General features: G+C 54.4%; 1 protein-coding gene and 2 long non-coding RNA genes across 3 annotated transcripts in view; 2 read left to right on the top strand and 1 right to left on the bottom strand.

Moving 5' to 3' along the window:
* DNAH2 (dynein axonemal heavy chain 2) overlaps positions 1–10,269 on the top strand; it is a 110,305-nt gene extending 100,036 nt beyond the window's left edge. Inside the window, exons 75-88 of the mRNA XM_081109007.1 lie at positions 628–754; positions 2,215–2,401; positions 2,608–2,756; positions 2,909–3,092; positions 3,325–3,515; positions 7,134–7,325; positions 7,521–7,705; positions 7,943–8,171; positions 8,248–8,399; positions 8,525–8,639; positions 9,122–9,298; positions 9,396–9,470; positions 9,640–9,790; positions 9,907–10,269. Of these exons, the coding sequence (XP_080965133.1) occupies positions 628–754; positions 2,215–2,401; positions 2,608–2,756; positions 2,909–3,092; positions 3,325–3,515; positions 7,134–7,325; positions 7,521–7,705; positions 7,943–8,171; positions 8,248–8,399; positions 8,525–8,639; positions 9,122–9,298; positions 9,396–9,470; positions 9,640–9,790; positions 9,907–10,061 (2,269 nt within the window). The 3' untranslated portion in view covers positions 10,062–10,269. The remainder of the gene's footprint in view (positions 1–627; positions 755–2,214; positions 2,402–2,607; positions 2,757–2,908; positions 3,093–3,324; positions 3,516–7,133; positions 7,326–7,520; positions 7,706–7,942; positions 8,172–8,247; positions 8,400–8,524; positions 8,640–9,121; positions 9,299–9,395; positions 9,471–9,639; positions 9,791–9,906) is intronic.
* A 3-nt stretch (positions 10,270–10,272) lies between these two features.
* Positions 10,273–11,899, bottom strand: LOC308531916. The gene is made up of 2 exons (XR_013996940.1): positions 11,788–11,899; positions 10,273–11,377 (listed from the first exon to the last, which is right to left on the bottom strand). It is a non-coding gene; the product is annotated as an uncharacterized lncRNA (long non-coding RNA).
* A 1,455-nt stretch (positions 11,900–13,354) lies between these two features.
* LOC308532871 lies at positions 13,355–14,315 on the top strand. Its single transcript, XR_013997011.1, has 2 exons — positions 13,355–13,630; positions 14,239–14,315. It is a non-coding gene; the product is annotated as an uncharacterized lncRNA (long non-coding RNA).
* The last annotated feature ends 626 nt before the right edge of the window (positions 14,316–14,941 follow it).

The raw sequence follows: 14,941 nt of genomic DNA, 5'->3' as shown, positions 1-14,941 counted from the left end.
TGCCCTTTTCACACCACCCGATTTCCTCCAGGACAGACACTCTGGCACATTCATATTTGTGTCTTCAGGACCTGGAAGAGTGCTTGGCACATAGGAAGGATCCAGTCAATGTTTGGTGTGTGTGTGTGTGTGTGTGTGTGTGTGTGTGTGTGTTTAATCTTCACCCAAAGATATTTTTGCCATTGACTTTTTAGAGAAAGTGGAAGGGACTGAGGAAGGGAGAGGGGGAGAGGGAAACATTGAAATGAGAGGGACACATTGGTTGGTTGCCTTCCGAACGCGTCCCAACTGAGGTGGGGATCTAACCCACAACCCAGGTATGTGCCCTTGTCAGGGAATCGAACTCAAGACCCTTCAGTCTGCTGGCCGACACTCTAACCACTGAGCAACACCTGCCAGGGCAATGCTGGGTGTTTTTAATAGAAACAAATGGTTGTTTTACCAGTGAACTCTGGGAAAAATCATGTGCTCGCTCTCTAGGTCCCTGAGTGCTTGGCTGTTTATAGGAGGTTTGAATTAGATGCTGATGAGGGTCCTTCTGTGTAAGACTCTGATTGTATGATGTTTGCGCAGTAGGTGCTCATATTGAGTGTCCTCCTCCTCCACCCTCCCTTCCCCTTCTCCCAGGTACACCTGCCGAACCCTTTTTGAGCGCCACAAGCTACTGTTCAGTTTTCAGATGTGTGCCAAAATCCTGGAAACTTCTGGCAAGCTCAACATGGATGAGTACAACTTCTTTCTGCGTGGGGGTGTGGTGAGTTGGATAGAGGGCACATCCGAGGGCGGAGCGGTCAAGGTTGGGGATGGTGGCAAGTCTGAAGAAGCCTCCAGACCCAGAGGGTAAGGCCCCCCCGTCTCCAGCGAGGGAGCCGAGAGCTGCCAGGAGCAGGGGCATGGCAAGCTCCTTTGGGCTATGGCAGTGGCTTGCAGTGCGCCCCCTTCTCACATTACAGGTGGGACTTGGGGGCCCCTCTTACCTGTGACCCACTGGTTGGTATGATCTTGCAACTCTTTCATTGCCTCTCAAGCCACTCCTTCCCCAGCCTGCAGCATGGTCACCATGACACAGTTTTCCTTGCAAGCACCTCCGCCCCTTCCCCCACCCTGCCCCCTGTGTTGCGTTTACTTGGCAAAACTGCCACTCTGGTTAGATCCAGCTCCACTGTCCCCGTGTGGCCCGTGCAGCTGAACCTGGCTGAAGAGAAACACCCACACGAACCTTAAATGGGCCCTGAAACTGACAGACACCGGTACCACGCTTCCCTGGGCCAGTCATCCGCTCATCCTCTGGACAACAGTTTCGTTTGTCTTGACACCTTTACTTCGCCTCTCATGTGGATTTTAGCAATAATCTTCCAACACTCCCCCACCCCTGGTCTCTCAACATAGAGACCAGAGAGATTCTTTTAAAATGGATGCTCATTACTGACGTCATCTCCCACCGTCCAGCTCCTCAAGCCACCCACTCCAGCTGCACAGGCCTCCTTGCCGGCTGTGACCAGTATGTCCCACTTAGGGCCTTTTGCACTGGCTGTTCCTGTTCCCAGAAAACGACATCCTCAGGTGTACATACCTTCTTGCCCTCTTTCTCGCCGTCTCCGATATTTGATTCCAGTTGCACCTTGTGAAGAGCTCCTTGACTTTCTCAGTTAATGCTTCAGACTGCCCCCCAGGACTTCAACCCTCCTTATCTTCCTCAGCTTGGCCTGTTTTCATGTAACCAGGAAAATCTTTGCTATACTAGATAACCTACTTACGTTTGGTTCATTATCTGCCCTCCCACATTGGAAGAAAACCTCCTTACAGGCAGAGATATTTGTCTTTTTTGTCCAGTGATGTATCCCACGTGCTTAAAAAACTTACAGGTGGTGAATAAGAAATATTTGTGAAAGAGAGTGAACAAATGAATGAACTAACAGTTGAGCTTCTCCAGAGCGTGAGGCTACCAGTTGATAACACGAAGTGAGAGGCAACCACCAGAGGGCGCCAGCGCCCTACATTTGAACCGCGATCCCTGCGCAGTGTCTGGGAGACTTAAACCCCCACACTCATTCCCCTAATACAGGTGGAGTCCAACCCATCTTGGGTTCCTGCATTCATTTTTCATTCTGTTTCATGCAAGACTCATCTTTGTCCATTTTTTTTTTTTTTAAAAAGGTAACTCTTTGGGGGAGGTGCTCCTGGTCAGTCCTTTCTCCTGTCTCCTTCCCCCAGGTTCTGGATCGGGAGGGCCAAATGGACAACCCATGTACCAGTTGGCTGGCAGATGCCTACTGGGATAACATCACGGAGCTAGACAAACTGACCAACTTCCACGGGCTCATGAACTCCTTTGAACAGTATCCTCGTGACTGGCACCAGTGGTATACCAACTCCACCCCGGAGAAGGCCGTGCTGCCAGGTGCCCCGGCGTGTGGGCCTCCCCCCTCCTGCTTTTCTCCTTCCCTCCATTCAGCCCCTGTGTGTGCCCGTCCCTGTATTCTCTAGCCCTTCTCTCAAGCTCCGCTCAGCCAGCTGCGTCCTGGCAGAGCATTGCCTGCAGGTGCCTCTTTGTTCAGATTCCCTGCTCTCCCAGCCTCTCCCTGCAACGCCGCACCTCCTCCCCAGGTGAGTGGGACAACGCCTGCAACGAGATGCAGCGGATGCTGATCGTGCGCTCCCTCCGCCAGGACCGCGTGGCGTTCTGTGTTACGTCCTTCATCGTCTCCAACCTTGGCTCCCGCTTCATCGAACCGCCTGTGCTAAACATGAAGCTGGTCAGCGGCTTGGTTTCCTTGCCCACATGGCCCACCTCATCCCTGGGTCCTCCCTGTCCCCCCTCCAGTGTACCATATGCATTCCTTCCATCTCTTTCTCCCACTCCCGTTGCATGGCCTTCTGCTGAGGCCATACCCTGTGCTCCTGGCAGGTGATGGAAGATTCAACCCCACGAACCCCACTGGTGTTCATCTTGTCCCCGGGTGTGGACCCCACCAGTGCCCTGCTCCAGCTGGCAGAGCACACAGGCATGGCTCAGCGTTTCCACTCCCTGTCCCTGGGCCAGGGCCAGGCCCCCATTGCTGCTCGGCTCCTCCGGGAGGGCATGTATCAGGGTCAGTGCATTCTTGTTCTTCTCCCCCCATCCTTGGCCCTGGTCCCACTCAAAAGAGCCTCCAGCCTCGATCACACTACCATAACCACAGCTCCCACTTTCCCAGAAGGTCCCCGGAGTGGCAGACCTGCGCATTCTGACACCCCCTCCCACACACATACAATGAGATGGAGAGTGTGGGGACAGATGGGGCTTAGGCAGTGGGTCCCATTGAATCCGGTGTCTCCCTGCAGGACACTGGGTGTTCCTGGCTAACTGCCACCTGTCACTGTCGTGGATGCCTAATCTGGACAAACTGATAGAACGACTGCAGGTGGAGGATCCGCACCCTTCCTTCCGCCTCTGGCTCAGCTCCAGCCCCCACCCCGAGTTCCCTATCTCAATCTTACAGGCCAGCATCAAGATGACCACAGAACCCCCAAAGGTACGGGCGGCTGTAGAAAGCCAGCATCAGCTATTCCATCTGGCCTGCCTTTCCTTCTGCTAGCATCGGGAGAGGGCTTACTTACCCTTAACAACAACACATTTTGATTTTACTGTCCTGTAGAAAATTCTGTGCTAAATTCTTAGAACATAATAGTAATATCTGATTTTTTATTGTTATTATGTGCCAGGCATTGTTCTAATTGATGTACATTTATTAATTCATTAAATACATACACACCCCCTATCAGGTAAGTGCTATTAACCCATTTTACAGATAGGAAAATGAGGCACTGAAGAGTAAATAAATAGTCCACAGGACCTTCCTGTCTCCCAAGATTTCCATACATTCTCTCCCTAATGTCACATTTGCTGGGCTCCCAGCCCTTTTCTCCTTCCTTCTTTCCAATTCTATTGAAACTTTTATCTCCAATATTACAAGGTCACCATTGAATGCAATCATAATGATCCTTTAAAATCTGACCATGTTGTCTGTATCTGATTTATTTTTGTTTTGTCTGTTACTTTTTGTTCTATATCTGACACACGAGTGGAATACTATAGTTCTTGTCCTTTTCTGATTTATTTCACTTAGCATAATACTCTCACGGTTAGTCCATATTGTCTCAAATGGCAATATTTCATTTTTTAATTGAAAAAATCTGATCACATTGCTACATTCCACCCATTTACCCCCTGCTTAAACTATTTTAGTAGCTTTTCATTGATTTTGGTCAAGATAAAAACCCGTATTAACATGGCCTGTGTGGTGGCTCGGAGGGGTAAGTGTCCATCTGGCTTTGCCCAGGAGTGCTTTCTGTGAAAGGCAGGCTCTCCCTGCGATCTTCACACTCATCTACCAAGTCTTCAGCAGAGGTAGGACACTCAGGGTTTACTTGGTGCAACTGGATTTTTTTTTGGAAGCTGACAAAGAAGCCAATATTTTTAAGTTTTTTAAAGATATTTTTTAAATTGAATTTAGAGAGGAAGGGAGAGGGAGAGAGAGATAGAAACATCAATGATGAGAGAGAATCATTAAATGGCTGCTTCCTGCATGCCCCCTACTGGGGATTGAGCCTGCAACCCAGGCATGTGCCCTTGACCGAAATCAAACCTGAGACCCTTCAGTCTGCAGGCCGATGCTGGTCTATCCACTGAGCCAAACCAGTATTTTTAAATGTTTTATTTGGAAATTATTTTTTAAAAATATATTCTTATTGACTTCAGAGATGAAGGAGGGAGGAGAGAGAGACATCAATAATGAGAAAGATGGGGCCCTAACTGGTTTGGCTCAGTGGATAGAGCGTCGGCCTGCGGACTGAAAGGTCCCAGGTTCGATTCCAGTCAAGGGCACATGCCGGGGTTGTAGGCTTGATCCCCAGAAGGGGGCCTCCAGGAGGCAGCTGATCAATGATTCTCTCTCATCATTGATGTTTCTCTCCCTCTCTCTCTCTCTCTCTCTCTCTCTCCCCCTCTTCCTCTCTGAAATCAATAAAAATATATTTTTTTAAAAAAATGAGAAAGATGGGGACTGAGCCTGCAACCCAGGCATGTGCCCTGACTGGGAATCGAACTGTGACCTCCTGGTTCATAGGTCCATGCTCCACCACTGGGCCACAATGGCAGAGCTGTGCACCTACGTCTTGTTCAAGAAATCTTTGCTTACTCCAAGGTTATAAAGGCACTCTCTCATACTTGTCTTGAAAACAATTTTATAATTTGACTTTTTCATATAGGTTTTCAGTCACTTCAAATCTATTTTGTGGCCGAAACCGGTTTGGCTCAGTGGATAGAGCGTCGGCCTGCGGACTGAAAGGTCCCAGGTTCGATTCCGGTCAAGGGCATGTACCTGGGTTGTGGGCACATCCCCAGTGGGAGATGTGCAGGAGGCAGCTGATCGATGTTTCTCGCTCATCGATGTTTCTAACTCTCTATCTCTCTTCCTTCCTCTCTGTAAAAAATCAATAAAATATATTTTTAAAAAAATCTATTTTGTGAGTGTGGAATAAGGTAAATGTCTAATATTTTTCCACATGGATAATCAATTCTCGCGGTACTATTATTGAATAGCCCACAATTACCCTTCTGATCTGCAATGTGTCTGCTCAGCCTAAGGCCATGTTTCTCTGTGTATATATATTTTTCTGGGTCCGTAATTTTTTTACTTGACCAAGCTGTTTATATTGGGATCACTATACACTTCTTACTTACCATATAGCTCTATAATAATTCTTGGTAGCTGGTAAGGCAAGTCTCCTTACCTTATTTTTCTTTATGCTACTCTCCAACATAAATTTTGGAATTAGCTTGTTAAATTCCACACAAAAAATCCTATTGGCCAATTTGGAAGAAATGGACATCTGTAGGATATTGAGCCTCCCAATCCATGGGAATAGTATGTCTCTCCATTTATTCTTTAGTTCAATAAGGTTTATAATTTTCTCTATAAATGTGTACATTTTTATTAGTTTTATTCATACTTTACATATTTTGTTATTATAAATGCACTTAAAAATAATATTTTGTTCTTACTTCCAATATTCTTACTTCAGTTTTCACTCCTCCATTCTGTCCATCATAGAGTCTTCTTAAGACACTGTTTCAACATATCAATGTTCTACTCAAGACAGCAAATGTCTCCATGACGCCCGGTGAATCAAGTCCAAGGGGCTCAAACTGTCATTCTTATTGTACCTCCATCTGTTAATGGCCCTTCTTACCCGACCTGAGCACTTACACTTGACTTCAGTTAGACTCATTTTCTCACTTATTCTCCCCTTTGTGCCTTTTCCCTTCAGTTCTTTCTTTCTTTTTTAAAGGGTGCTTTTATTTTTTTAAAAAAATTGATTTCAGAGGGAAGGGAGAGGGAGAGAAAGATAGAAACATCAATGATGAGAGAGAATCATTGATTGGCTGCCTTCTGCACACACACACCCCCACCCCCCACTAGGGATGAAGGGATCAAGCCTGCAACCCGGGCATGTGCCCGTGACTGGGATTGAACCTGGGACCCTTCAGTTCAAAGGCCGACGCTCTATCCACTGAGCCAAACCAGCAAGGGCTTCCCTTCAGTTCTTTCCATCTCCTGGAAACCAGGGCTCTCCTCTCAGCCTAGTCATATCCTTCCCATTTGTAAGACTTAGCTCAAATCCCAGCTTATTCATGAAGCCTGATAAAGCCAAGCACATAGAATGTTCCTCCTTGATGATATACTATGGCCCTTTTAATCTACACTGAATCTTTGCACATAATATAGTGTACATTTTTGTTCACTGAAAGTCGTATGTATATCTTGGTCTTTGTTCCTATTTTCTGGTACTTCCAAATTGCGTGGGCCGATCCATCCTTGAGAGCACTGTGCCTGAGAGGTTCAAAAGTGAGGGAACAAGAAGGTAGGGCTGCCACTAGCCATACAGTGCCTTGTGTGAGTGAGAGAGACGCACCAGCGCTGCGACGGGGTGCACATGTTGGCGTGCAGATCGAGGACTAGATTTCAGCCTCCACTCAGCCCTCAGCCAGGGCCCTGTGCAGCGAGCGCCTCCACATCCGTACACGGTGGTGCTGGCGGCAGAGCCGGGCTCGGTGATGCCGTCCCCTCTCTCTGCTTCACTGTCCCCAGGGCCTAAAGGCCAACATGACCCGTCTTTACCAACTGATGACAGAACCACAGTTTTCCCGCTGCTCCAAGCCTGCCAAGTACAAGAAGCTGCTGTTTGCTCTCTGCTTCTTCCACTCGGTGTTACTCGAACGCAAAAAGTTCCTGCAGCTGGGCTGGAACATTATCTATGGCTTCAATGACTCCGACTTCGAGGTTTGTTCTAACCAGGGGTCCCTCATCCCAGCCCTATCTTCCTGTCCTTTTGGCCTCATGGCTCCCCTGCAGGAAAATCCACTTCCAAAACGTCTGTGTTAAAGCTCCATTGGAAAATTTAAAAAAAAAAAAAAGGAGCCCCACTGGAAGAGTTCCTACAGTAACTGTGTGGGGGTTGGGCTGGGCCACGCACAGGTGTCAGAGAACTTGCTGAGCCTCTATCTGGATGAGTATGAGGAGACACCCTGGGATGCGCTCAAGTACCTCATTGCCGGCATCAACTACGGAGGGCACGTCACGGATGACTGGGACCGGCGCCTGCTCACCACCTACATCAATGACTATTTCTGTGAACAGTCCCTATCAATCCCCTTCTACCGGTGAGGGCGCGGGGGCACTGAACAGGGCCCAGCAGGCAGGGAGACACCAGGCGGCAGAGGGTAGGGGGAGTGTCTGAGGAGAGACTGTGAGATTGGAAGAAGGCAGAGTGTGGAGGATTGGGAGGGAGAACAAGAACAGAGAGCTGGGCAAATGGGACGTACGTAGGGACTGGGATCCTGGCCTGGCATTGAAAACCGGAGTCCTCACCATGTGATAATGATGCTGTGGCTCTCCAGGTTGTCAGTATTGGAGACTTATTTCATCCCCAAGGATGGGAGCCTGGCCTCTTACAAGGAGTACATCAGCATGTTGCCTGGCATGGACCCCCCCGAGGCCTTTGGCCAGCACCCCAATGCAGACGTGGCCTCCCAGATCACAGAGGCACGGACTCTTTTTGAGACTCTGCTTTCCCTGCAACCCCAGATTACACCCTCCAGGGTCGGAGGCCAGAGCCGAGAAGAGAAGGTAAGAACAGACAGACACCTGGGGAGGGAAAGCCATCAGAAAGAGAGGGCCGCGCTCAGAGCTCCTGCCTCACCAGGTCCTTGAGCTGGCCGCTGATGTGAAACAGAAGATCCCTGAAATGATCGACTATGAGGGGACCCGAAAACTGCTGGCTCTGGACCCCTCCCCTCTCAATGTAGTCCTTCTGCAGGAGATCCAGAGATACAACAAGCTTATGGAGACCATGCTGTGAGATGGAGAGGGGCTCTGCAGACTGTGGGGAGGGGGGGGGGGAGAAGAAAAGCCTTCACCCCCTGCCTAGGAGGAGTCTTGCAGGCCCATCCCATCTTGAACCCTCCACCCTGTCTGTCCAGGTTCTCACTGACGGACCTGGAAAGGGGCATTCAGGGTCTCATCGTCATGTCTACAAGCCTGGAAGAGATTTTCAATTGTATCTTCGATGCCCACGTCCCTCCACTCTGGGGAAAGGCAAGATCACACCACTGTTGATCCTACTCCAACACTGAGCTCTCCTCTCCTCCCTGTGCCCTCACCTCCTGGTTCTTGGTAGGCATGGAGCAAAACGCAATAAGTCTGGGCTTTGGAGGCAGGGGTTCCAGTTGAAATCTGCCATTCTCTGACGGACTTGGTATGAGATATTAACTTAGAATCTGACTCAGGGCAAGTTATTAACTTCTCCAAGGATGTTTCAAGGATTCCCGTACTGTGCCTAGCACTTAGTAGGTTCTTTATTAATGGTGACTGGTTACTATTGCTGTTGCTGTTGTTGTTAGTAGTTGTCATTTTATGCTTCTTTTCTGGGGGTTGGCTTTTGGAGTGCTTTACCCAACTTCAGTTGGGGAGCAGGGGCTGGCATCACACGATCTTCTCACATCTGCTCCAAATGCTTAAAATAGGACTTGAATGCATGAGTAAGTGGATGAATGAACACATGCTGTTGCCTCCTCCAGGCATATCCCTCACAGAAGCCACTGGCTGCATGGACCCGGGACTTGGCCCTGCGCGTGGAACAGTTTGAGCTGTGGGCTAGTCGTGCCCGGCCTCCTGTGATCTTCTGGCTGTCAGGCTTCACCTTCCCCACTGGCTTCCTCACTGCTGTACTGCAGTCTTCAGCTCGCCAAAACAACGTGAGCCACGTGGGAAGTGTTACAGGGATTGGATGCTGGGGACATGTGGTTACTCTACTTTTTGGGGGCCCTCCCTTATTCTCACCCTCAATCCCAGATCTCAGTGGACAGCCTCTCTTGGGAGTTTATCGTTTCCACTGTGGATGACAGCAACCTAGTGTATCCACCCAAGGTAGGCGCCAGATGTGCTGGGGGCTCCGAGCAAAGGCGGGAATGGTGGGGGAGGGTGCTGGAAGCAAAGGTGGGAAACAATTGGTTGAGTAGGGAGGAGAGGGGGCAGGTCAGGGGTGCTGGCAATCGGCGGTTTCGACTTCCTATAACCTGTCCCCATGTCTCCCCAGGATGGTGTCTGGGTTCGAGGCCTGTACCTGGAGGGTGCCGGCTGGGACCGGAAGAGCTCCTGCTTGGTGGAGGCAGAGCCCATGCAGCTTGTCTGCCTCATGCCCACCATCCACTTCCGGCCTACGGAGAGTAGAAAGAAGAGCGCCAAGGGTGGGGCACTCCCTCAGACCTGCCTACCCCACCCTCTGCTGCAGCCCTCCTGCACCCAGGCTCCTGCCCTGTTTTCCCAGAGGCTCCGGGGTCTGAGGCCTTGTCTTTTCCCTCAGGTATGTACTCCTGTCCTTGCTACTACTATACCATCCGGGCAGGCAACGCAGACAGAGCCTCCTTTGTCATCGGGATCGACCTCCGGTGTGGCACCATGACGTCTGACCATTGGATCAAGAGGGGCACCGCTCTACTCATGAACTTGGACAACTGAGAAGGCCTCCTCTTCTTCCCCGCTAGCGAGGGGATTGGGACTCTAGGAACCAAAGCTGACAGTGCCCCTCAGGCCGAGGCTGGGCCTCCCTCAGGCCTGCCCCTGGTTGAATTCGTTGTGTGATGGGGCCCGGGAGACACCTAGTGTGCTAGCCACAAGGCGGAAGAATTGTATTGGAGTCCAGCGCAATAAAACACCCGTGACGACAGCCTCGTTTCTCAGTGGGATGTTGGGGTTTGAGGAGGAAGCCGTACAGAGGACCCGAGGGCTCCGGCGAGCGGCTGCGAGGGGGAAAGAAGCCCGGGAAGTGGGAGGCCCTGAGGCAGAGGCGTGGCCTCGAATGAATGGGCCGAGCGGTGGGGCCTAAGGAAGGTGTGGCTCGGCCTGAGTGCGGGACTAGGCCGGGGGCGGGGTTCACTTGGGAAAGGCGCGTGATCCAAATGGAACGGGGGTTGACAGACGGGGATCGGGGCTGGACCCCGCACGTTGTACCCCGAAGTCTGCAATCGACGTTTGGCATCTTTTCCGGCACTTGCGCTGAGGCCAGAGGCACCGGCAAGAGGCGGGGCGGAGCCCGAGAAGGGGGTACTTCGGCGCGAGGAGGGCGGGACCAGGAGGAGGGGGCGGGGTTGGGGGGCGGTGTTTGTGTCGGAAAATCCAACTGCGCCACGGGGCGGAGCGGCCCCCCCAGCCCCGACCTGGGAGAGGGGGGGGCCGCTCGACCCCCTGGGAGACCTCGGGGAATGTGAACACCTGGGACACCTAGAACCAGGTAACGGGGAGCCGCGAGGGCGTCTGGAAAGAGGGAAACCATCTCCTCCCGGGGCGGGCGGGACGCCTGAGTCGCGGGCAGAGGAGAGCTGGGGATGGACTTTTGGGTCTCGGCAAAGGCATTGGGAAGAAGACTGGGGCGCAGGACACCCGGGTGCCCGAGAACAGAGCAGGGCGGGTGCGGGGAGAGCCAAGGGGCAGACGGCTTGGTTCCGGGTGTTGTGAGGGCCCGAAAGGGCTCCCCGTCCCTCTCGGGCTGGGATTCCCCTTCTCGAAGACAGGGCGGGGCGGCCCCAGCTAAAGGTCAGAGTTTGCAGACAGGTCAGTGAGATGGCCTTGGCGGTCGGACGTGGCTAGGCCGGGCTGGGTCTCCGGTCCCGGGGCCACTTGGAGTTCCTCCCAGTACTTTCCACGAATGGGTGGTTATATCTTCATCCCTCGGCCTCGTCATCCCTGGTCCTGCCTCGCTGTGCCCTTTCCCGTTCTGTGTGCTTGACCTTCCCGGCGTCGCCACGAGATGGCGAGGGCGAGACGCGTTGCCCGAGCTGAGGGGCGTGAGGTGGGAACCGGGCCTTGAAGGCAGCCGCGCCCCCTCCCTAGCCGAGGGAAAGGTGGGCTGAGGTGCTCTTTGGGTTTCCTGTCATCTCCGCCCCGGCTCGGGACTCAGTCTCCGCCTCCCGGGGCACGCGGGTTGGTTACCAAGCAACTCAGATTCGCTGCCGGTCGCTGTGGTTTGTGGCTGTCTCTCGGGGTGGGAGTCGGCGAGCATGGGAGACGGGGGTCGAGGGCAGGATGCCTGATTCTCGGGACGGCCAGAGTTTGGGAGGAAGGAGGGGAGGCAGCGAGTTGGCACTAAAATGGATCCGGCGGGTGTCAGGTGGGGAGGGACCCGGGCTCGGCGCTGAGCTCCGCTCCCCTTCTCTCCCCCCCCCCCCCCCCCCGCCGGGTGGCTTACCCTGTTGCCAGAGTAACTGGAGAGCTGGACTGCGGAGCCAGATTCCCGGACTCTCGAGTCCGCCCAATCCGCTCCAGCGGACGTCCCTGACGTCAGAGCCCTGGCAGCCAATGCGGAGGAGGCGCTGTACGGCGACGGGAAGAGGGCGAGGGGCGGGGCCGAGGGGGGAGCGGCTGGGGCAGCTGCGGGGGACCCGCACGTGCACTCCCACACGCTCGCACTGCCCCTCCCGCCGCCGCACGCGTCGGAATCCGCCCCCCGCGCCTGCGCCACGGGCCCGCGCGCCGCCCCCGTCCCCCCGAAGACTGTTTGCGGGGCAGCGCTGGGCTGGGCCCCGCAGCGCCTCCCGACCCAGACGTCTGGGTCCGCCCGCCCTCGTCCTCGAGGTCTCGGACCAGTAATGCCCAGCGGGGGTGGGATCGGCCGGCTGCCTGTCTCCCACCAGCCTCCCAGCCGGCGCCCCCTCTCCCAGGTGGTGGGCAGGGCGGAGCTGTGGTTTCCGGCCCCGTAAGTCCCGCCGCCGCCTTCCCGGACTTTGGCTTTGGTGGCCTCCCCGGGAGGAACCGAACGGGTGCCGGCGCCCCTTCCCGCAGCTTCAGTCGCTCAGGCCCAGCGGCGGTGGGTGGGTGGCGGGGGCGGGCCCTGCGGGGAAGCCCCGGGCGGCCCTGGTGCCTCCCCGGCCATCGTGTCCTTTCTTCGCTTGAATTCTCCTTCGAGAGGCACCCGAATCCTTCCCCTCCTTCCTGGTCTCGGTGCTCTTGGCACCTCCCTCGCCTCCTCGCGGGCCGCTGGTGCCCGTTCCCACTCGTCCTCCCCGGCTTCTCCCGGTTATATAACTCTTCCTCTCGCCGTGTCCTGGTTTCAACTCCGCAGACTCCGCCCTGGAACCGCGCGGGGAGGGGCAGGCGAGCTGGGACCCAGACAGATTCCGGCTGGCGGCCCGCAGCGGCACCGGGCTCCCACTGACGGGAGCCGGCGCCCCGCGGGACCCGGTGTCCCCGCCCCACCCTCCCGCCTCCCACCCGCGGTCTCTCCGAGAGGCGTGTCGGGGCTCCGGAGATATGTGGGTTGGGAGGTCAGGGCCGGAGGCGGAGAGGTGGAGCCGAGAGGCCCGAGTCCCCGGGGTTGGAGCCGAACCGAGGGTAAAAGCGATCAAAGCAGGAGCAGGAGGCGAGGGTCCCGCTTCCACCTTCCTCTCCTTGTTGGGCTCCCAGAATCCCTAAAGCCGTTTTCCAAGAAGCTCAGCCGGCGGCCCCTCTCCACCTCTGGGTGTCCAGGGTCTGTGTTCGAGGCGGCCTGCGATGATGTCACCAGTGCACGTGCCCCGGAATTGTTGCCAGGCAATGAGGCCGCCTCCCCTCTCCATTCCGGCCCCCCACCTCTGCCCCAATTTCAGATCCAGCCCCGTGCCATCTTTTCCCCCTTTCCCTTCCCTGGGCCTTAGCATCCAGCAGGTGGGAAACCCTGGCCTGGAGTTTTGTAAGGGTGAGGGCACGGCTGTGGGGTGGCGCAAAGCCCCTTGGCGGGGCTGAGAGAAGTCTCGGTCCCTTTCCCCTCGGTGGGCACAGGCGAGCTTCCCCTCCCGGCCCCCTCCTCTCCCGGAGGAGCCTCCCGGATGCCTTTTTAGTTTCCCATCTCCCGCATCGCCCAGTGTCCTCTCGCTCAGCGTTCATTTTGTGTTGAAGTGTGAGTGGTGGCAGGACAGCTGCCCCCCAGGAGGAGAGCTGTGTGTGGTCTGGAGGATTCACTTGACACCAGCTCATCTCTGACCTTAATCAATGGCACCCCCACCTCCACCCTCAACTGTGAGGAGAAGGGCCAAGAAATAGTACTAGATTGAAAGGTCAGTGTGTTTATCATGTGTAAGTGGGTGGGGCTTTCTCTTAAGGGAGGAGGACTCCGTTGATAGCTATGGCTGCCCTTGTCTGTGAAGTCCTGGGGCTGGTTACAGTCCTGGGGAAAAAGTGGTTTCTCTCTTTATATACCTTGAAGCGTGGGCTGTCAGACCAGACTTCATTCCATTCCCAGCTCTGCCACTTCGTGGCTATAGGAACTTGGGAAGGTCACAACATCTCTGAGCTTCAATTCTTAATCTAGAAAATGTAGATATCAACAGAGTCCCTTCCTTCTAGGCAGTTGGGAGGATGAAAAAATGAGATAGTTTACGCATAGCATTTAGCACAGTGCCCGGCACAAAATGAACACTGAGCGAATGCTTGTTGTGAAATGCTTATTGCTAAATGGGGTGAGTTATTATTTTTCTTATTCAAGTTGGTAGGCCTGCTTTGAACTGGCCAGTACCGTGGGAGTCCTTCGGGGAGAGGCGGAGAGTTGGTGTTCTTTTGGTGGGGGGGGGGGGGGGGCGGGGGAGGCGACGGGGCATTCGCTTCCACTGCTTTGTGCACTTTATTTGATGAAGGCTTTAGTCAGATTTGTTTTTGCTTTCTTTAGGTTTATTTTTCCTCCTCTTGGAGAAGAAACAGCTAAGACGATTCCTCTGGCTGTGAAAATAAAATGATTGTATTGTGGTTCTTGACTTTTGAGCAAGACCCCAGTCCCCTCCCTATGTTGTTCTCTGGAGCCTTTCAATTTGCAAAGGAACTCCACAGTTTCCTTTTCGGGGACAGGGCTAGGCTGCGGGGTGTGTAAAATGTTGGGGTGGGTGAGTGGAGAGCGACTAGTGCTGGGGGCTGGGGGCGGGCGGGTAGTTAAAGGAAGAGACCGGAAGGGAGGAGGGAGCCTGCTGGTGGGGAGGGAGGGGAGGGAGGAGGAGGTGGAGGAGGAGGAGGAGGAGGAGGAGGAGGACGAGGAGGAGGAGGAGGAGGGAGGGGGTTGGGGAGAGCCTGCTACAGTTCTTTGTTTGACTCCGGGACTCAGGGACGGGGAGGAGGAGGGAGGGAGGCAGAGGCTGCTAGCGCTGGGGCAGGCCCAGGAGGCAGAGGAGGGACCATCTCCCCCGCCCCCCAGCCCCCACTCCCCCCCTGTTGCTCCCCCCTCCCCACCCGGACTCCGGGGGCACCGCCGGGGGACAGACACCCAGCAGGTAACCCAGGCCTGACTTGCCCTCTCCGCTCGGATTTTCCTTCACTCCTTCCCGGATGACCCCTTTCCCCGGTTCCGTCTCCTCGTTTTCCCCGGCCATGCCTCTCTTTCC

This window comes from Myotis nattereri, assembly GCF_964212035.1.
Source record: "Myotis nattereri genome assembly, chromosome: 16".
NCBI lineage: Eukaryota > Metazoa > Chordata > Mammalia > Chiroptera > Vespertilionidae > Myotis > Myotis nattereri.
The sequence above is the reverse complement of the archived record's forward strand: the minus strand, read 5'-3'. Positions and strand labels throughout refer to the sequence as shown.